Source organism: Drosophila rhopaloa, unplaced genomic scaffold, assembly GCF_018152115.1.
Source record: "Drosophila rhopaloa isolate 14029-0021.01 unplaced genomic scaffold, ASM1815211v1 contig_155, whole genome shotgun sequence".
Classification (NCBI taxonomy): Eukaryota; Metazoa; Arthropoda; class Insecta; order Diptera; family Drosophilidae; genus Drosophila; species Drosophila rhopaloa.
In genome coordinates this window covers 424,517-447,471 of record NW_025335034.1, presented here as the reverse complement: position 1 = coordinate 447,471, position 22,955 = coordinate 424,517, and the positions used below count along the sequence as shown (strand labels likewise).

Sequence of the window (22,955 nt, the reverse complement as noted above, 5' to 3'; positions counted from 1 at the left end):
ATTCCAACTTACAATAAGCTCGAAAAACGGGCATTAAACTTTAATTAAACTAATCTAAATGTTTTGCAACTGAAGTACATAAATACGTGACCTGAATTAAGAAGCTTGAGCAAAAAAAAAAATTTAAGTCCACTAAACATGAAAGACGATTTTTATGACAAATTACGTAAGTTGCTGATTCAACTTGTTTACATTTTTTGATTTAAAAAATATCGGCCAAAAAAATGTTTTTTTTTTTATTTATCCGTCTGCCGTGCCTCTAACAATTTCTTGCCAAAGTGTGCATTTGCCGTTACTTTGCTATTTCATTTTCTACATTCTTTGAAGTTAAATGCTTGTTCACAATCCTAGACCCAAATTCTTAGCATATTCATAAACCCTTTTAGCAATGACAATCATCAAAGGACTAAAGGGGTGGATATGTGTTTTAGAACATTTACCTGCAGTTGTGTGTTAGCTTCCACAAATAAAATTCATGAATAAATATCTAGAAGTTTAATCCAAATGATTCCATTTTAATTTGTTTTGATTTTTGGTAGTCAAACTTTTAGAATTTGAGTTATGTGTTAGCTCAAGTCAGATTTTGTCTGTGACAAAGTCATAAAAATTACTAATTATTTTCTTTTTAGTGAAATTGTTCATTTTATGTAAGAAGGAAAACATAAGGCAAAGTACTTCAAAGAATAGAAAGCATAAAGAATATTGAATATTTGGGGAAGAAGCGAGTTTTTTTTTTTTGCGGGTATATTTACTCAAGATTGAAATAACACGTTCAAATATATGTATCAACAAAAGTCACTTTCAACTCAAATATTTTACGAGCTGGTACTATAAATACATACGTCGTTACGATATAAAATACTCGCTTTAAAGAATTCGCGTCAATAAAGATTCTCGGTGATCAAGATTTAATATTGGAAAGACGAAGAAATGTACACATAAATACTCTAAATAGAGAAAATAAAAAGATAGGCATTTCTTATAGCCATTACATATTATTTATAGCAGTAATAATTTCACAAAAATTATGATAAAACTTAATAATATTAATCTAAAATCATTGAAAATATAACTGAAACCGACAGAAGAAGTCCAGTAATCATTTTTCTCAGCATAGCGACGACCCACAATTTGACCCGACCCGAACCTCTCATAATAATGACACTGGCAACGCTTCCTCTTCTTAAAGTCCCCTGAGCCATTCTAAAGGTGTAAAATGTAAATTGCGACCGCACTTTACTTACATTGTTGTCTCACACCATGGGAAAAATATGCACTTCTTTTGGTCAAAACTAATATTTTAAAACTCGTTAAAATAAGAGTGTTTTAATACATAGTGTTTTCATACATTTTTCGAAAAAAAGGGTTTTTTTTATTGAATTATTTATTTACCTTGCATTACTCCTTAATTTTATAAAAGTTATATCTAAATAAAAGAGCTGCAAAGTATCTTCAATTCTATTCTATTCTTCTATTTTAATTTTGTAGAGTATTTCGTTTTTGTCAAAATGCGTATAGTATTAGGCGCACTTTTTATTTTTTTAATATACATAGTAAAATATTCAATTTTTCCCCTAAAATTAAAAACGAGTGTTGAAAAAAAGAGTTAGCTTTTTGGTTTATTGGAAAAAACGCAAAACTACAATTTCTGTTAATAAGAATGGATCCAGGCATGTGTTTCTTAATGACTTTCAAAAAACAAAACCAATTAACTTTGCTTTGTTTTTAATTTTTTATTAAATGCCACAAAAAAGTAGTAAGTTTTCCCATAGTGCGAGGTCCGCGCGTATATTGCTAATTGTCTTTCTGTTTTTTCTTCTTGCCTACTTTTGTGTGTCAGTGTACCGAAGCGAATGTTTACTTAAAAAGCAGGTGAATTGTTCATCATGGCTTATCGTATTATTTAGAAATCAATTTGGGTCAAAATATTTTGTCAAGGCAATAAGGATAGAGTAATTTTTTAGATCTTATCTATAAATAGAGATGTTTTCTAATGCACTTTTTAGGTACTACATTGTTTTTTAAGATAAGGAAAACACAACCAACGATAAAACTGAATGCACAAACCTTCATTCTTCTGAATTTTCTTCACTATCATGCTGAAAGATTTGCACTTGTCTGAAATTGTTTATTTTCGTTTTTTTATCAGATAAATGTTAAATTGCTTGTTGACGTTGGGTTTTCTCTTTTCGGGTAATACGTTTTTCTCTTAATATATATTCAATATTTATAGCAGAAAGAGAGCAACTTCACGACTCTCTCTCTAGTATTATTCTGTCTCATTCGCTCTTGGGTATCCTTTGTGCTTGGCTTACGTCGATTTGGGCTTCGCTTTTCATTTAATTTCCTTTTTGGTTTGTCTGGGTTTCTGTTGCACAATGGGTAATAAATATAAATGCAGCAAAAAAGTTATCCCGTTACTAGGTACTTAATATTTTTAGTTGAAATTTTTATCAAAGGTAATATAATCAATTTAAATATGGTCATCGCTATTTCAAAAAAGTTGACCAAATTTTAGATTTATTATAACTTAGCACATATTTTTATTTATACATGTTTTTGAGCATCTTAAAAACATATAATAAAATTATTCAAAGAATTTTGACATTTTTGTCTCTTTGGTCTTTTTTAATGCGAATGTTTGTGTTTATCAAATTTGTATTGCTCACTTTCGGGTTGTAGGATATAAACTTCAAACTGTTTCGTTGCGTGTCTGTGGGGAGTTCCACGCAGAGTGACTTAACCCATTCCACCCTTTTCGATTTGTTTTGGTGTCTCTGGCGTGCGTCAATTTCTCTTCGGAGCGTTCGTCCTGTCAAGGATAATGGGCGTACCTTTTGCGGCCGCATCGTCGCCCACCTGGTGGGTCAGCAACAGGAATAGCGACCCGACTATTTCCCGCAATCTCGCACTCTTGGTCACTTGAACGTTTACCAATAAGAAAAGCGAATGTGCTTTCTTTAAAAATGTGAAGTACAGTGAAACACAACGCATTTTAAAAACAATTATAATTCTATGAATATATACATTTTTAATTTTTTTTTAGTATAATGTCCCCTGTTGTAATACATTTATGATCGTGAAACTATATTTGAAAAAAAGCAAATAATGCTATAGGACAAACCAATTCATTCTTTTTGACCAAACTCGAAAATCAGTCAGATATGCTTATTATAAATAATAATTTCACTGCTAATAATTTTTTGTAAATTTATGAGACGGTTATTACAATAGTATTTAAGTCTATTATTTATTGTAATTTTATATTACCTATAAATTACAATTACAATTACAATTTTTTTTTAATATTTTTTTTTATACACCAAAGATGAGTTACGGTTAAATAAGTTTGACTGTGGTTACCCGTGGTCGCTTCTGTTGTTGATCCATGTTATTGTTGTTTTTGCGAGCGTTGTCAGTGTCCTTAGCAATGTCGATGTACCGCCGGTTCAAGTGCTAAAGGTGGTGAGTCAAGAGAGGAAGGTGGGGCGTGATGGGGGATTCCCCACAAACACACATCCCCATTGTCTGTTATCTACGCCGTACACTTCACACTTCTCCGTACGACTCACACAGATAAACGTACACTTAAAAACCAATTCAAGAAGAAAAAGTAAAAAAATATTATAAAAGTACAAATTTATATCCAACAAACTTCATTGTACTTAAGGATACACTTTTTGCCATGTTATTCAAAGAACTATATCCGTTTTGCTGAAGAAATTAAACTTAGTCAAACATTTCTTTATTTAGATGGAATTTTTCGGAAAATTGTAATATTTATACTAGCTTGAAACCGATATGGATCATAATATAATGCACCGTTATATATTTCGAATATTAAAAAAAAGTTGGTCGTTTTCTGTTCATCATATCTTTTATTCTCTCTGGACACACTCAAACCGTATGCGATGCCGATGGCCGACAGAGTTTTCCGACGAAAAGCCGAATTCCGTATTTTCCGCATTGTGTTTGGGGCAACAGCGGAGGCATTAGGTTCACATTCAGTGTCAGGTTCAGTCATGAAGTAATGCTGCTCGGAAAAGCACGACGCGGCGCTTTCGGGAAAACCGCGATACATCGCAGTTGTATTTGAGGCAGGCGAGAAAAGTTCACCGGCAAACAGCGACGGCGGCAACAGTTTTTCCTGAAGATAAAACGATGGAAGGATGAAGGCTGGGCGCCCATCGTTGGGTGCTGTCGCGCCTCCTCCTCCACCGCCCACCATGCATACAGAAAATTGTCAAAATTAGAAGCCGTTCAATTGAATCTGCTGTGTACCAGCAAAGTGATTTTCGTCTGTTGTGGAGGAGGAGTCTATGTCATCCACTTAATAGTAGAATCGTCAACCAAGAAAAGTCCGGAAAAAGACTACAAAATGATGGATTGGGGCATAAGACGTGAGTTTTTCCAGCGGTGTCCACCTATTAATTTATATTTTTACCCCACCGTTAATAAGCGTTGGTAAGCCAGTCGAGTAGCCTCTGAGTGCCCCGAAAAGTGTGCTATGGAATCCGTTGCCAGAAGTTTTCCTTGAACTTTTTTCGGCAGCATTTTCTAAATACTTTTGTCACAACTTTTTCGATTTTCGTGTTTGGTCATTGTGAGTTATTAAGCGGTTGCGGTCTCTGGATTTTGGTCGTGTAAATTAAGCTGGCAATTTTTCGGCTCTCAGAAAGCATGCATTTTCATTGTCTGATTGACTGTGTTTGGCATTTAAAGCTTAAATCCGATAACAATGATGTTTTAAAAAATTGTACCAAGTAAAAAAATAAAATAAAGCACGATATCCATTAAACTTATATTTTCCTATTTGTAATTATTCCATAATTATACACTTGGAGCATATAAATGTATTTGTCTATTTGAATGCGTATATGTTTATAACCGTTAAAGTGATTTCGTTTTTCTTATCTATTTCTTATATATTAATAAAGTAGTATTCCAATTTAAAAAGAACCGAAATTTTATTAAAATTATACAGTTTAATAACACGAAACAACATGTTCATTAGTAATGTCTTAAACATTACACAAATTCAAGCTTTCGCTAAATAAACGCTGAAATGAACTGGATATTCCTCAATTAATTCAATTAAATCCTTAACCAGGCATAAACTTTAATTTGATCTATCCATCGGGTCACAATTCTATAGGCAACTTCAATATGATTATTACAATTCAAATGTTAGCAATAGCAAATAAATAATTTTACCTCTAACCGAAACGTCTGATTTACATGTAAATCAATTCCCTAGACGTTCAAATATGTAATTCAACGTGTTTACGATTCGAGAAAATTATTTTGATAAACATCATTTTTAGAATTGAGTTAATATTTTACAGGTTTCGTAAATAAATTTGTTTTTGTTTTCTGCAGTATTATTGACGTCACTAAATTGGGGAAGTACAAGAGGGAACTTCTAGCCTAAATGAGTTCTCATAACGACATGTACGAGATATCACCCAACCGATTATTAATTTCTGGAATATCTAATGTCTCTATTACAGCCAAATGGATTGAAATTTTCGTGCGAATGCATATTTTATTCATGGGGACAAAGCAGGACATTGACCATACTCCGATTGTACTGATGACATTTCCTTTTCATTCGGCACAAAATTAACGCTACATTTGTTTTTCCAATAAAAGAAATGTCGACAGCAACAATAATCATTTGGGAAAGGACGCAGTAAAACAATCTCGGTTAGAAAAGGTCAAACCTAATGAAGCTCAAAAAGGCTTCTTCGTAGACTTTGGTCCGTGGCTGCTCATAAATAATTGTTCCCCGCCCGCTGTCACGGCCACCCACTATATTTCCCCCCTATTTCTCCATCTTTCTCTAAAGCTGCCTCATAAAGTTTGCAAAATGCAGAGCATAATTTGCTGCCTGAACCTTTCTGGCAACTAGGGAGCTGTCGACTTTATTTCACGCCACATGCTCTACGTTTTGGACCGAAGCTTGAGAAGTGCAGTTTATTTTTGAAGCGAACGCCGCCAGATACTGCGAGCCAGAAGGTCATCTGGTCCTGGTTGTTGTCCTTTCCCTCCCACTCGGGCGGATGGGCTGAAATGCGTTTAGACTTTGGGGAAACGTCACTGGAAATTGGGTTAAAAATTTGTTCGTATTTTGTTTTATTGCTTTTCCGGCTTTTTTTTTATCAAACTGGAAACTAAATTTCATAAGGGAATTTCTATATATTTGTCTTTAATTCTTGTGTGAAAGTATAAATAAAGTACAGCGATATTTTTAAAGTTACTTAAATATGGCTTTTAAATTTGATTGATTTAGATTTATAATATTTCTGGCAGGAATAAAAAGCTATCTTCAATAAATAATTCTCGTCTCCATACCCAGATTGATTTCACATATATCTGTTGACGTTTTCAATTTTACTCATAGTTTAAGCGTAGCCGACAGAATCAATCAACAACAGAAATCGACAGCCTGAAGCAGTAATCTTCATCATTTACATGATGCCGCCCCTCAATTGCTTCGCCATACTTTTCACTTTCCGCCTGCCGTTTGCCGTTTGCCCACATGTTGGCAGTTAGTCAGTCAGTCAGTTCCAAAGATGACTAAACGAAATTGTCACAATGTGAACGGAAAATGCTAGTGAGCTCCCAAGACCCTCGAATACCAGAGACAAAGGCAGCAGTCAGGAGCAGAGACACATGTCACAGCCCTTAAAGAGAGAAATGTTGGCTCCTTGCCAGGATAAATATGTATTTCGCATTCCATTCTCCAATTGAATTATTCAGAGTCGAGATTTTACTTTGGCCGTTTCTCGGCGGTTTCTCACTAAAAGGAAATTGCCTATTTATTTATGAGTCAGAGCGGATTAGGATCCCAAAACGATGCCAAAACGGAAATTAATAATATTAATTTGAGTGTGCCCGGCCACGTTCCCTGCTAGTCGCCTGCATGCCATCATAACTGATTTAGGAGTATGTGAATTCCTTAACTAATCGCTGTCATAAATCTCACAGCGATAAGGGTTGCACCTCATTTTACCCCATATATGCCAAAAACCTGAAACCTCAGGAAACCTGTTATTATCCCGCAATCCCTTGCAATTCATATTCGCGATCGTTAGACATTTGCATTGCTGAGTTTTTGCTCTAGGTGCGCATGTAATTCCCAACTGGTACTAGCCATTTTTGCATGAGGTGAGTGTAGATTCCGTCACTCAGTCTTCCTTGTCTTGGGGAGCAAAAATGTTCAATGAACGTATAGTGAGGACATTGCTGCTGACACCAATGATATTACCCCCGCTCGACGATCGTTCGCGATTGTAGTTCGGAATTTTTGGAACAGGCTTCCTTACTTTATAGGGAGCCGCATATTAAATATATAAGAAAACTAGAAAACATTGTCCGTTAAGGAGAATTCGAGAACTAGATTATTTAGATATAAAGCAATCTCGTTTTACGGCTTAAATTCAAAATTATTTAGTTATTACCAATTTACATTTGAAGCAATTAAATAATTAAATGTTTGAACTAATTAACCATTAAAAAAAACCTTCATATCTTTCCTGATAGTCCAAAAATGTAAGATATCGGTATTACAAAAATCATAAAAAAATATTAGCTAATTTCATTTTTAATTTAACTTATATCAAACAACACAAAATTAACTGAAAAAACTAAAAAAATAAGTATTTCAGCCAACAATAATTTAATGCCGTTTTTTAATAATGCTATTATGATTTAGACATACATTAAAGTCATATTTAATGAATAGTCGTAAACTCTTTATAATTTTCAAAAATATTGCTTTGGTTAAAGTTTTAAGCTTAAAGTTGCATTTCGGATTTAAGGACGAGAAGTGCAGTTATTCCCCATTTTCCTGGCAAGCATGCATTTAAAGTAAAAATGAACTCAAGTTAACCTCAAAGCCATGGAAAGTAAAGGCAAAGAAGTCGTAAGTTGGGCAACAATAAAGACGTTGACTGCGCGATGCTCGTTAGCTGAAAAGTAGCTTCAAGAATATCTTATGTTTTTATGTGCTCACAGGCACACATATATCCTTTGTCTTATACTTGTTTTTTTTTGTTCCTGGTGTGAGTCGGTTGGGCATATTGATTGCCTCAATAAGAAGAAAGCGGCGAGAGAGATGATGTTGGGGCCCCGATTGATGGAGTGGATTTGTGTGGTAATGCGTATGGAAATAAAAGTGGAACTGAGAGGGAAATGATTGACAGGCGTTTGTGGTTTACTCGCTAAAAGCCCATTATTTCTGTTTTGCTTTTGTAATTCGATAGGTATTTTGAAGATGGGAACATTGCTGACTATTTTAGTATTATTTTGTTTAATATTGAAAAAAAAAATTAAATTGCCTTTTAAAACGCAAAAGTACTAAAAAAAAAATAAATACAAACATTTTAAAAATCTTAAAAGTTTTAGTTCACTTTAATCATTTTTACAGAATATTAAAACTAATTTTATAATTTATTTTAAGGGATAATCGTTGTTCTTGTATTTATTTCGTATTACAAATTACTTTAAATTAATTGTATCTATTATTGAGTACCATTGAACCTGGACATTTTTTCGAGAATTTATTGTACTTTTATTATTGTTACAATTCCATTAACCAAAAGAGCACCGCACCACTGCCTGTGCTAAATTGTATTTAAATTTAAATACATTTTGGATGACTCAGTGCATTCGCACAAAGCTCTTGAGCTTCGCCATTCAAATCAGCTTATCGCACCCAACTGAATCGGACCGCGAACCTCGACCTTGTCCGGTTTTTCAGTCCGGCTCTTCAGAGCTCCAGTGTATCCATTTGGTTGGTCTGGCCGCAATTCGCTGCTGGATGGAAATCCAAAGGTTCCTTCCTCATTTTGTATCCTGTATGGCAAAGTTGCTTCTGCTACTACGTCCACTGCTGCCGTGCTGGTGTTGGTGTTGGTGTGTCATGCAAAGGACCAAAGAGCAAAACGCACTTGGGCACATACCAATACCAAGCGCCAAGCTCAAACACTTACTCACCCACTCACAGGCACACATACATCGCACACCCGTTGAAAACATTGTAAACTAAATGTTGTTTTATACACCACTCACTCACACACACAGTCATAATTTACTCTGCTTGCTTTATGGGCGCTTTAGGGTGTGTGTTTGTAGTTGTACCTCGTAGAAAAAGGATATAAAGGACTCATATGAGTTTTTATGTATTTCCTAAAAAATAATTTTAATTCCCCCAGTAAAAGAATAAAACAATAGGAATAATGTCATTTTGAGTTGAACTGCACAAAAACATTTTTTTTTTCTTGGGGTATTTAACGTTTACAATTAATTTTTATTGATCATAATTTTTTTTTCTAAAAATTTTAAAACTTACTATTTCATATTTAAAAGTAACTGTTTTTAAGATCTTGTCTTTGTCAATTTTGTTTAAACTTCACGAAATCTATGTAAAATCAAGGGGTATTTCTGAGTCGAAAAGCTTTGGCGTTCTTACTGGATTTTTTCGTGTCTTATTCATTCATTCACGCACCCAGTCCGACAGTGAGCTAGTCAGCGAAGGACTTTGCCTTTGCGGCATTGCTCATACGCTCAGTGTGCTCTCAGTTATCCTTGCGCGCTGTCAACGCATTGTTGTGGGCGCCCGGCGCCTGGCAGCTCCCACCCAGGCCCTACATCCGCCGTGCCCATACGGTTAGTTTGTTAAAAAAAATATTATTGAGAAAAATTAATTTAATCTGTGCTTTTTTCCGATTATTTTCCGTTTCGCGTCGTGTTTGCGGTTAATCCGAAGTGTCGTGTTGTGTGTGCGTGTGAGCTCTCTCCTTTCAATTTGGTGGCAATTCATTTAATTTCGTTTTTTTCGCTGTCTGCCGTTCTTTGATTTCAATTTATACTTTGTGCCGCATTACCAAGCGCGCAAATTGAATTTTCACACGTAGCTGGCTTTTTCGTTCAGTCCTTTTTATAAGGGCTAAGGATGATCCAGGCCAAAAGCTATTCACAAGCCATGAAAAAATTTAATTTTTTTTAGGAACCTGTGAAGGTTTAATAAAAAATATATGCATTTCTAAAAGAAAAAATGTCGGGCTCCATAGCGGTTGCTCAGGTCCTGAGGACCCGGCCAAAACAAACAGACAAAAATCGATAAATTTCAGGAGTTATTTACAAAAGCTAAACGCTTTTTTCCCCGCGGTCCGATGTGTGTGTTGGTCATTGTGGGAATTAATTTCAATGGTCGGGAAAAGGACGCGGCTGCACGGCACAAAAGGACACATTGTCCTGTCTTGTCTGTCGTCATCAATGGCGCACAGGACATCCAATTTATCGTAGCGTATAAAGCCGAAAAAGCAGTTAATGTCAAAGGGGCAAAGGGACAACTCGATTCTTGTTTACCCTTTAAAAACAGTAATAATTTAAGGTTCAGCAGTGTAAAATTATTTATTATTTTACTTTTCAAGCGATTTTCAAGTAGCTTAAATCTCCAACTATTATTGGAATTTATACCAATCAATCTGATAATTTTTTTCATTTTAAATATATTTAAAGATTGAACTACACATTAAAAGAGTAGCGTCGGTAATACAAAACAAAAGTCATTTATAATAACAAGAGGTTTGAGAACTTAGATTATACCCTCGGAATGTCCCTTTGCAAGAAAAGCATTTACAATGAGTAAGAGAACCACTCACTTGCAGTCACGGACATTCTGCAAAATCCAATCAAGATATCAGTTCCTCTCACTTGTAACCCCCATTTCCATCTCTCGACTTTTCACAATCTCTTTTTCCCTGCCCACTAGTCGTTGTGATTTCATTCTTGTACTCCTTCCCTTTCCTATTTTATCTTCCTCGCTTTCTTAGACTTTGGTAAAAGGGAAGACACCACGCTTTTGCTTGAGTGTGGCAATTATATTTTTATTGTTTCTGTTGCCAAATTGTCTAGCAAAAATGTTGATAGCCGCCTTGGGCAGCACTTGACTAGAACGGTGACTGCCGTGGAAAACGAAAACAGATTGTTGAAGGGGGATATGGAGTTAAATGTGTAGGAGGAGACGTCAATAGATTATTTGGTTTTGTGCATCGATTACAATTACTTTTTCTCCTGGACATCTTAGAAAGTTAAGAAATTGTTTGTAGCGTTGATAAAGATTCAAAAAGTGGAGCAATTTTCTTGAAAAATACTTCAATATTTGTCTATATAATTAAACTAGATAACTTAAAAATAAAATTTTCACCCAAAAGCCTTTTATAAATTATTTAAAGGGATATTTACATTGATAAATAATTATTGTCTGCACTTTTATAAATGATACAAGATATAAATTAACAAACTTGTTAATATAATTAGGCTTTTCAACCAAAGTTCAATCTTAAACTTTGTTTTAATTGACCCATCAGAGCAAAGCAATGCGTTGGAAGCCTCCTGCACGAAGGAAACAAATTCCAATAATATTTGTCGCAAAATGACCGTCAGTCGAGTGAAGTTTATATAATGTTTGTTGAGGCTTACACGAGGATTAAACTATGCTCCGTGCCGCCTGTCCACTGCAGGCGTCCGTTTCTGGTCAAAGGAGGAAAACTTCTTGCATGAGAGGAAAACTTGGCTCATTAAATTTTCATTGTTTTAATTTGCACAACGTGAAAAGCTCCCTCCTGTCACCCATTCGTGGCAAGGAAAAAGAAAGACGGTGTGGTTGAAAGTGCGGTTCGGTGGCTGGAGTTTTCTATGTGGACGTGCCTGGGCGAGGATGTGGGCCCATCGGTTTCTTCGGTTTCCAGAGTCAATGCCGCCACGTTTTACGACTAATTTGGCTAATTTGAGAGCTCAGGCTGCTGCTGCTACTGCTGGTAAAATCAATCTCAGTCAATTAGGCCAAACAAAAGAGCGCTTTTTCCACTCTGCATCGCCAACATTAGTTGAAGGGAGCGTTGAAAAGTTTATTTTTTTAAATATATATCTTTGGTTTTTATTATTACACTTTTAATTAAATTCTTGGGCGTGCTTTATTCACTTTCGGGCATGCTCTGCTTCCAAGTTTGAAGCAAAAGTTTCTTGTTCGACTAATTAAAAACAGCGTAATAAAATAGATAGGAATATTGAATACTCTATAAGTGATACTGCAGAAAACTTTACTTAAATTTTAAATATACTGTTTAGTTTCTGGATTTTGGATTATATATAAATAAACATATAAAATATTTTATTTTTTATGGGTCATTTATTTATTTAAAATGTTTTAAAAAATTAGCCCTATTTAGTAACCCTATACTTAAACTGCGATTAAAGAAACCTTTCACTAGATTCCTGACTGGTTTTACTCTGATGAGGGTGTGACCCAAGTCCAGTAAGGACAAGTTTCTGATTTATGTCTGCAAAATGCCTTTCTAACCAACTCGAATGGTGCTCTCCCGCTACCGACTTCCTTCATTCTAATCGCTTCGGCCATTAAAGCACAAGCTGCGCTAATAAAAATTAATGCGTCCAACGCTTGGTGGCCCCAGTTTCCTCTTTTCGTGGCACACAGGGATCCACAGTTTTGTGGATTACCTAACGGGCAGGCGCTGGGGCTAACCATCCGGGCGTGGATTCTGCCCGAGTCACTCAACTCGTTATGCAATTTCCCTGCATTGTTTTTTCCCTCTGCACAATGCCCCCTTACTTTCCGTCCTTTGTGCTCTGTTGCCAATTTATTCGCACTTATGCACGTGCATACAGCCACACACAAGGACAGTTGGAGGCTTCACACATGATCCTGGCACTTTGTTGGCCGAATCAATTTCATGGCTCGTTCGTCCGAGCCCTAACCACCCATCCACCCACAGGCCATTCCCTCACCTCCTCTCTTTGATGGCTTTTGCAATTTGCTCGTTTTCTTGTGTCAACAATGGTGCCAGTGGTGAGTGGGTGGTTCCACCTTTTGCTCCGGCCAAGCTGTTGACCAAGTAGGAACAATTAAAATGATTTTTCTGGCATCCGTTTGGCACTGCACTTTATCAATGTGCCCCTCGTTTCTGCTTCCCAAATGTCAACTGCCAAGGACAAAATGTTGTTTGCTTTCGTTCGCTTGCTAAAATTAAAGGCACAAGCGCACTTCAAAAAATTTGTTTCTACTAGTGTAAAATAAATTCATTTTATTTATTTACTTTAAAATTAATTATTAAAAACAATAAAAGTGTTGTTAGGTAAAATGTAAGAAAAAATTGACGTTAAATGATAATTCCTTAGATTGAACTTCAACCTTGACCTGTAAGCACTGCCTTTAACTTGGGTCCTTTTTTTATTTGTGTTGATGGGAGCGGAACTAAAGTCCTGTTTCTACATGCATGCCCAATGAGGGGCACCACTTGAATTGCCAACCGAGAAACCTGTCTACCAGTGTCGAACTTGTCCATTTAGTGATTGATTTACAATTGTATGCCCTGCACGGCTAAGTCATAAATTATATGGTCTGGTGAACACGGTTATTTGGAGTTGTCAATGCCAGTTAGGAAAGAAATTTTTATACCCTTGCAGAGGGTATTATAATTTCAGTCAAAAGTTTGCAACGCAGTGAAGGAGACATTTCCGACCCTATAAAGTATATATATTCTTGATCAGCATCACCAGGAGAGTCGATCTAGCCATGTCCGTCCGTCTGTCCGTCTGTCCGTCTGTCCGTCCGTCCGTTTCTACGCAAACTAGTCCCTCAGTTTTGAAGCTATCTGCTTGAAACTTTCCCAAAAGTTGTCTTTCTATTGCAAGTAGTATATAAGTCGGAACGAGCCGTATCGGGCCACTATATCATATAGCTGTCATATAACTGAACGATCGGAAATGCCATAACTTTGGTGTTTTTAAAGTTAGGAAGTTCTGATTTTCTGTGGGTTTTATTTTTGGCCAATCAGTCTGACCTACCAAATTTCATAAGGATCGGGCGACTATATCCTATAGCCGCCAAATAACTGATTGATCGGAAATGCCATAACTTTGGTGTTTGTAAAGTTAGAAAGTTGGGATTATCTATGGGTTTAATTTTTCGCCAATCAATCCGACCTACCAAATTTCATAAAGATCGGCCGACTATATCTTATAGCTGCCATATAACTGAACGATTGGAAATGCCATAACTTTGGTGTTTTTAAAGTTGGGAAGTTGGGTTTTTTTATGAGTATTAAGAATGCATCATATAAATAATTTTGGAGAATATAATTTACAGAATATTCTGCAAGGGTATATTAACTTCGGCTCCGCCCGAAGTTTGCTTTCCTTTCTTGTTCATGTTGATTTACAGGTAAAAAAAATTGATTTAAGTACTTATGTCGTCAAGTTTAAACAGTAAAATTTAATGGTGAAATTACAAAATATATTTTGAAATTAAGAATAATTACACTGAAAAAAGTAACTAAACAATATAAGGAGCTATCCTAAGACAGACTAGAAAAAAAGAAAACTTCGACGAGCTGAAATTAATAAATTTAATTGTATTTTAAGAAATAACAAAGATGAAAGCAATATGATATAGTAAGCCGATCCGTCCTGCTCGGACGAATACTACCTGCAACAGAAAGAAGACTTTGCAATGTTTAATCAAAATAGCTGTAGTACTTAGCCTTCTACTAATAATTTAATACAAATTCGTAAACATGTGTTGAACAAATTGAAGAAAATCTTAATAAAACCTTTTGAGGTAGATTAGACAGGTGGATTAAGTATAGGAAAAAATGAATAAAAAAATAAGCGACTGAATTGAGATGCATTAGGCTAAATGACCTGAGGAGCCCAACATTCAAATCCTTGACCCGGAAAGCTAATTACATATTAATACAATGATTATTAAAAAATTTAAAACAAACGTGATAAAATAATAATTACTAACATTTAAAAATCAAATTATACATTTTATAAATCAAATTTTATAAATCAAATTATGCTATTAATTCCAAGGCAAAAATTAAGCTTCCGTAATAATAGTCAACCCCTTTATAATCCCTGATCAACTTCATCGCCTGACTTGCTATCAAGCCACACGACTCGCCAAACTATCCCTCGGCTCAACTCTAAACAAGTTGCAATCCAAACAGGGAGATTATTCAGTCATCCCATTCAAGGCTCTCTCGACATAAAGTATATGAAGCGTGTTCATGTTTTTGGCTACTTTTCCTTAAGCTTTTGCTGCCTTTTTGTTTGCGTTCTGTTGGTGGCACCCCACATTTTTGAGTTGATTATTCTTTGAGCGCCCAGAAAGTTGTCGGTAAAGTTTTCTTCAACGGCAACAAAACAAGGCAAAAACGAAGTCCGGACCTTTAAGCCATGTGTGTAATCCATATATTAATAATAAGTCTGTTCAAACAACGCCGCAAAGAAGGTATTACACAATAGAAATACAATTCATTTAGTTCTATGTTGTTCCTTTACCAGTTGTTGTTCTGGAATTTGTTGTTTGAACTTCTGTTTTGTCGTTATTATACCCGTTACTCGTAGAGTAAAAGGGTATATTGTATTCGTGGAAAAGTATGTAACAGCTAGAAGGAAGCGTTTCCGACCCTATAAAGTATATATATTCTTGATCAGGGTCACTAGACGAGTCGATATAGCCATGTCCGTCTGTCCGTCTGTCTGTCCGTCTGTCTGTCCGTCTGTCTGTCCGTCTGTCTGTCCGTCTGTCTGTCCGTATGAACGCTGAGATCTCGGAAACTATAAAAGCTAGAAGATTGGCATTTTGCATGTAGATTTTAGAAGTTCCTACGCAGCGCAAGTTTGTTTCAAAATGGTGCCACGCCCCCTTTAACGCCCACAATCGCTTATATACGATTTTAAAAATTTAAATATTTCGGAAAAGTAAAAATGCAGTTTATTGTGTTTATCAATACCTATCGAAATGTAGAAGAAATTTTTCAAATCGGACCATTCGTTAAGAAGTTATGCGTGATCAAAGTTTCTATCTCCATCTCCCTCGCACTCCCTTTACCTGAGTAACGGGTATCTGATAGTCGGGGCACCCGACTATAGCGTTCTCTCTTGTTTTTTGTTATATTTTTTTATATCAAATTGAAAGCGTAGCTAGATTTCCCTGGAGTTTTCATCCCATTGCCATATTCCGTGAACCGCTCCCTTCTTTCCTTATAAGTTGCACATGCCACGCCCACGTCATGCCTTATTTAGCCTGCATTGCCGAAATGCCTTTGGCACATGCCAAGTCTTGTTTGCATCTTGCCATCATCTGCTGCAATTTGCCCCAAAACTAGGGAGGTAAAATTGGGGGAGGTCGGAATACGGGTAGGAGGTGGTGCTGTAACTGCCATCACATTTTGCATGCTTCGTTAAGCATTCTGTACAATAAACAACGGCAGCATCAGTCAACATGGGAGTGTGGTGAGAAATCTGAAAACTATAGTCGAAGTGAATTGCAAAAATGAGGTTCCCATCTCGTTGTAAATTATATTTATTTTTAAAAAAATAAATATGTTCTTTAACTGGATTATTAAATTTACCCCAAAGTATTTGAGAGCATATTACATCAATATATTGTGTAATAGTGTACTCTGCTGATTTTTTCTTGGGTTGTCGTCTATGAAAAGTTACGGAATGTAACTACAAGATTCCGCTTGTCAGTGAACTGTCTGGCCGTCAGTCAGTCGTTTGGTTATTCAGCTAGCTGCAGGCAAAGTATTTGTATATATGAACATTGTACACATATCCTTCGCTGGATTCCTTGCCAGAATAGTGGATTGTTTTTCGCTAGCTCTCAAAATGTACATCTAATATCGAGACTGAAATTGATGATGCAGCCCGAATTGGATTTCGTTTTCTGGATTTCTATTTTGCTTTTGTTACTTCCGACGCGAGCTGAAGCCATGCGATTGCAGAGAGCGTTTGGAGGTTTCCACAGTTGTGGAAACAATATTAGATATGGAATAGTTATATAGTATATTCATTATTCATTATCAAGGGTTCACTTTCCGAAACTTTAATGTGAGTCGAAGTAGGATAAAATAAATCTAAATAGTAATTGTAATTATAAAATTTTCTTTTCTATTATAGAATGGGTTAAACAGTACAAATAAATTAAAGCCTGAATTACTAGTTTTATCCTATAATCAAAACATTATCATTAAATACATTTTGTTATTTAAAAATTATATTTATTTTATATTAAGATAAATATATTAAAATATGATATCCGAAAAATGGTTAATTAAAATGAAATAAATTATTCCTAACCAATTAAACGTATACCAATAAATTTTGCCTCGACTGTCAAGCCAATCATCAGTTGAGTGGCAGAGATTTAAAATTTTGCATCACAGCCTAAACTGCACTTCCCAACGAGACACAAAAGACAAAAGGCGGCTAAAAAAGCTGCGGCTGCATTTAATTTTTTGTTCTGTTCGTTTATTAGCCCCGTGAATATTTGTATACAGTTTTAAACCATGAACATAACGAGTAAATTTACCTATGATCTCAACTTATATTTTAACTCATATATTTTTCCTTTATTTATTTTTCAGGCTCTATCATGTTCCATGTGCGGCGCCGCCCAGCGGACTCACAGCCCCGAAGACGAAAGAAAAAACCACTGGGGACCGCTAATGGGGCCAACCACATATCCGGCGATCGCGAGGGTCCCGTCCTAGTGGAAGTGACGCACAGCGGCGATGGTGGTCGGCGGATCAAGTTGGGTAGCGACCCCGTGGAGGTGGGATCGGCGAATACTAATTGCCTGCAGCTCTTTGGACCCTCGATCCAGCCGAGGCATTGCCTTATTTCGTTGCTGGAGGGCGTTTGTACGGTGACCCCTCTGCACACCGATGCCCTGACCTTTGTCAACGGCCACCACATCAGTCAGCCGACCATTCTGCATGTAAGTTGAAATCTGCCGACGGGTGGTATAAAGCATCGATATATAAATATAGACTCAAAGAAAAATATACAGATCCAGTAAAGTTTTTCTCCCAGAAATAATTCGAAGTAGAGAATTAAAACTAAACTAGTGTATTTATCACAAAAGATATTTTGTTGCGAGAAACTATTTTATCTCGGATTACGATTTATTTTCTGATTTTTCTATGGCAGCTATGTCATAGAAGTCATTTGTTCAGCGGATGGCGCCACCTGAATGGTGTATGGTCGAAAATGTCTCCTATATTGTTTTGCAAACTTCCGACTACGTTACAATACTATCTTCTAGGGTATACAAACTATAATTAATTACCTAAAATTGTATTAAAAATTTAATATATGATTTTAAAAAGTCAAAATTTTATATACCCTTTAAGCTGTTACAAAAATAAATATTTCATATATTATATTTAATGCTTAAAACACATATTAAGCTATGTCGATTATCCGATAAATTTTTCGATCATACGTATAGAAGCTTTATGATATAGATATATATGATATAAAGTAAAACCGCTATTCTAAAATCCTTAGTTATGAGTATATATCGAAGTATAAGGATTTATGTTAACAAACAACGAAGTTATAATTTTATATCCCGAGTGTTCTTATGGGAGCTATATGATATAGTAAGCCTATCGAGCCGGTTCCGACTATTATTTTACCTGCGACAAGAAAAAGACTTTTTGCTAGTATTATCAAAATAGCTTTAAAACTGAGGAACTAGTTTGGGTAGAAACGTCGGTTGGGGCGATAGATGGTCAGATTATATAATAATAATATATATACTTTTTAGGGTCGAAAATGTGTATTGAAATTTTCGGGTTCGATTGTTATTTATGTGCATTAAAATGCGTTCGTTTTATATAAACATTATTTTATTACGAAATTTTAAACTTACATGTTTGTGCTTTTATCAGATCAGATTCCTCCCCAGTATACATATGTCATGTTTTAAGGGTGACCTTCTATCTATGTCTTTCATTAACTAATTGCGAATAATTCGGTCTAATTAGTTGAATTTTCGTGTTCGTCACCCGAGGCGTATGCCTAATTTGACGGCAGCAGGCAATGTTGCGAAGAAAAGTTTTACCATCGACCTTGACCCGGTTGAAGTTTAAAGGGTTTTAAAAGCTGCCAAGTTCCATTCGTCTGTTATTTGTCTCTTTCCTTACACTTGTGGGACTTTTTGTTTCCAACTGTCTGAGAATGTCCAAGCCTATAATCGTCCTGTATTAATCAAGCGTTTATAGGGACAACTTTCGAAGATAAATGAGCATTGAGATTGGCTCAAACTTTAAGCAGTCACAAGCATTTAAAGGGTAGACTGGGAGCATAACTTAGTGAAATTTGTATTGAATTTAGTAGTAATTCCAAGTATATTCCAAATATATTCTAAATTTACTTGTTCTGCGTGTAAAAAGATCCATGTGATAAATTTAATTGAATTTAAAAACACACGATACCGAACTCGAGCCGTAAGAGCTCGAATTTTCAATTGCACTTCAAGTTCAATATCAGCTTTCAGTTTGAGTTGGAAAGACAATAAAAACACAGATACCATTGTGCTAGGGTGTATACATCCCGCAAGCTTTGATTTATCATTTGTTTTGACAACTTTTCGACACACAACGGAAAACGCAGCGGCAACTACAACAACTGGGGAAATGAATCAAATTGGCTTTCGGCGTTCTCACGCATTAGCGGAAAAGTCAGAGGGAATGCCATGAAAAAGAAAGGAAATTGGCAGAGTCGTTTGTGCCTTTTTTCTCTGTTGTTGACTTTCCGCTTGATAAATTTAAAGCAAATAAACAAAAAAACACTTGATTTTCCATGTATCTTCTGTATCATACTGAAGCAGAGATAAGCTCCCAGCTCGGCAATAACCTCAAACTGTCTTTGGGGTATTTTCATGGAAAAAAGAATTTTATTTTCGAAGCTTAACAAACAAAATTAAAAATTTTTCATTTTCTGTCATTGGTTTTTTTTATTTTTCCATTGGCAAATTGGGGTTGGCTGCGGTTCGATGAACCTGAACAAAAAGTAATGTAAATCGAATGCTCTCTTGGGGCTGTGTTTGTCAAAGATTTGTTCATCAAGCTAATCAGCATTAGAGGGAAGCACAAACAAGCGTAAAAAGAGATAAATAGAAAAAACAACAAAATTAACAAAAATCTCCCTTTGAATCTCCCCCCAGAGAGGGGCGTCTATGTTTGCTAGTTTAGATTTCAAAACGCCCCAAAAATTGTTCAACCACTGACGCAGTGGTCCAGAATCTGTCAGTCAGTGTGCTTCACTCTTCCTTCGCGGTGTAAATATTGAAATAGTAGCCACACTTAATTTCAATTATAAAACCACTTAAACGGTTTTTAACACATTAACCCTAACCCTCGCCACATCGGACTGCTAATATAATTAATTCATATGTGCTTCTTTTTTGCCATCCACAGAACGGCTCGGTTGTAATGTTTGGACGCGTGGCCTCGTACCGATTCCTCGATTCACCCACGGATGGACGCTATAATCTGGCTCTGTCGCAATCCCAACTGGACTCAGCATGCCTCTACGAAAGGTGAGTAAGCCGGCAGAAATTTATTATCCGGGTTTTAGTGAATTTATTTGTGCTACGCTAGCGCTTTTTCTGCCAAATGCTTTGTCAGCTGCTGTTATGCGATTGTTTTAGTTTGTATTTTTTTAAAAATTAAATCCCTATTGAATCCGATCTAGCGTAGTGTATACATTTAATTTGAGTTTATATATTTTTTAACACAAACCTATTAAAAGGCCGAACACTTAGAATCCCGCATTTAAAACAAAGCAATTATTTTAAATCACGAATTTTAATCTTATTAAAGCTGCATAAATAAAAAGCAATTACAACAAGTTAAGAAGTTATCTTTCTGCGAAATTCAGCAAACAGAATATTTCCCCCATTTGCCATTCTGAATGGCCAACCCCACTTACCTGACTGAAGGCCAGACTTACGTATTCTCTTTATGAATAGCCAAGCCAATATACGACTTGAATTTGCATACCTAGTTACCAGCAGGTGTAAATTTAAAAAAAAGTAATTTACCTTAGGCGAGACATTTAAAAATGTTTGAAATTAATTCGAGGGTGTTTTCTTTTGTATTCTGCGCATTTATTCATATTTATGTATTTTTTGTTTTATTTACACGCCTTATTGTGCTGTTCGTTTATGTTTCGTTACGTGTTGTTTGTTTTTATTGTTTGTGTAAAACATTAATCTCATGCACTCACCAAACCGAAAAAATTACCCAACAAATATGCAAAACAATTTCCACAAACCCACACCCTCACCTGAACACCACCATCCGTCGACACAACGATGCAAACACCACATGGACAATGGCAGCCGCTCGCCCACATCCCCAGGATCATGGAACGATGAGGATGGAGCCTTGAGTTCGGTGAGAATTTAATTAAAATACATTATTATTATTTTATCTACTATTTTTCAAATTGTTTTAATTTTGTAGACCCACAAAAGCGACTACGACCAACACCAGCAATCAAATCAATCCAGTGCATATCACAATAACAATAATAACTCTAGTGATCATCCTCTGAGCAGCACTCTGAGAGACGTGGTGGATAGTAAGGCTGGACAGGAACAGGTGGTCAATTCTAACAACTACGATGGTCAAAGCCTGGAGGGTAATCTGGAGAACGAGACCAAGTCAATTTCCAGCATGAAATCGGGTGGTTCCAACAGCCAAGATCGGTAAGATTCGATTTCGATCCATCTGCATACCTTAAAATCATTAATCTATCTTCAAAATAAACAGGAAAACCAACACAATTTTCATACACATAACCACAAAGCAATCAAAATATGCATAATTGTATACATTCACTGTCTGATTAACGTTTAATTTTGTTTGATATTTTGTGTGCGCTTTTGACTTGTGCAAATTTATAATTTGGCCTTTTCAATATCTGCTTTTCATATTCTAAAATTGTTGTATCTTTTTGTTGTACTGTGATTTACTAATAAATTAACCCTCTTCGATAATAGGTCTCCCAAAATGGCCGGCTCTGGTCTTTTGGGCGGAGGTGGCAGCGGTTCCGGCGATGCCCAGGGTCAGGAACCCATTCTGCCGGCTGTCCTAGAGTTCCCCGAAACTCACCAGGAACTCTTTCTGCGTCACATTATCAGTGAGCTGGATGTGAACGTTCCGCACTTTAAGCTGGCACCCGTCTACTCACTTTACCTGTGTGCCAGGTGGGTAATTCATTATGGGGGGACATTTGAATATGGGGAAGAGCATGGTGAAACTCTGTGCGTGCGCTTGTTTGGCTTTAATTGTTGTTTGAATGTTTTAGTGTGCCATAAACTTAATCATGAAAAGCTTTTTGAATATAATAAGTCGTTTGATACAGATTCTGCAAAGTAAGAATTATCTACTATTTAATGATGAATGTATTTGTTTGTTTTCAGAATTAAATATATGCTGATCAGATAATTAGATTAAATTGAAATTTAAATTACTTTTGATCTTTAACATGTTTTACGTTATTATATTTCGTCCCAGATTAAATATAAATGTTGTCAAAGCAATTAGGAAAAACAAGATAAACCTTTAATACAATTTGTAATCCGTTTATAAATCCCTTCAGTACGACTAAATAACTTAGTGGTTTTATAAGTCATCAGACTACTTTTATTTATGTACAAGTATCATAACTTTTACTTATGTAGAGATAGATGAGGAAGAAAACTTGTCTTCACTCGTCCCTCAATGCCATTGGTTTACTGTGTCAGATTTCAAAAGCAATCTGTCCTTCGATGAATCCATTTATATTTCAATTCCAAATCAGAACTTCATTAAGCAAGACCCCATGGACACGAACAAATTGCAGACGGACGGAGACCAGCTTACACCAGCTGACAAATGTCCAGACATAAAGTGGATCGACATGTTCAGAGGGCAGTAGTTTCTCGTCCTCATGCTCCTTCAACGGCAGCTTTCGAAGCAGGAGCCAGTATCATCAATTCATTATCAATTATGATGATTTATCTTGGCTGCTGACCCAATTTGTGAGCTATTAATATTAATGTGTTCTGACAGCAG

At 35.9% G+C, this 22,955-nt stretch overlaps 1 protein-coding gene and 1 non-coding gene across 7 annotated transcripts in view; both read left to right on the top strand.

The window, feature by feature from the left end:
• LOC108047574 (afadin) overlaps positions 1-22,955 on the top strand; it is a 52,885-nt gene that overhangs the window by 19,534 nt on the left and 10,396 nt on the right. For 4 of the 6 annotated variants that reach the window (XM_044457411.1, XM_044457409.1, XM_044457410.1 and 1 more), the window contains 5 exons: positions 17,469-17,821; positions 20,310-20,431; positions 21,236-21,290; positions 21,360-21,604; positions 21,899-22,105. In XM_044457411.1, coding sequence (XP_044313346.1) covers positions 17,469-17,821; positions 20,310-20,431; positions 21,236-21,290; positions 21,360-21,604; positions 21,899-22,105 — 982 coding nt within the window. Of the gene's footprint in view, positions 1-4,272; positions 4,401-17,468; positions 17,822-20,309; positions 20,432-21,235; positions 21,291-21,359; positions 21,605-21,898; positions 22,106-22,955 lie in introns of those variants that run through there. The other 2 variants (XM_017127815.2, XM_044457412.1) reach the window with 2 other exon arrangements.
• Positions 7,194-7,317, top strand: LOC123037328. Its single transcript, XR_006417448.1, has one exon. It is a non-coding gene; the product is annotated as a U4atac minor spliceosomal RNA (small nuclear RNA).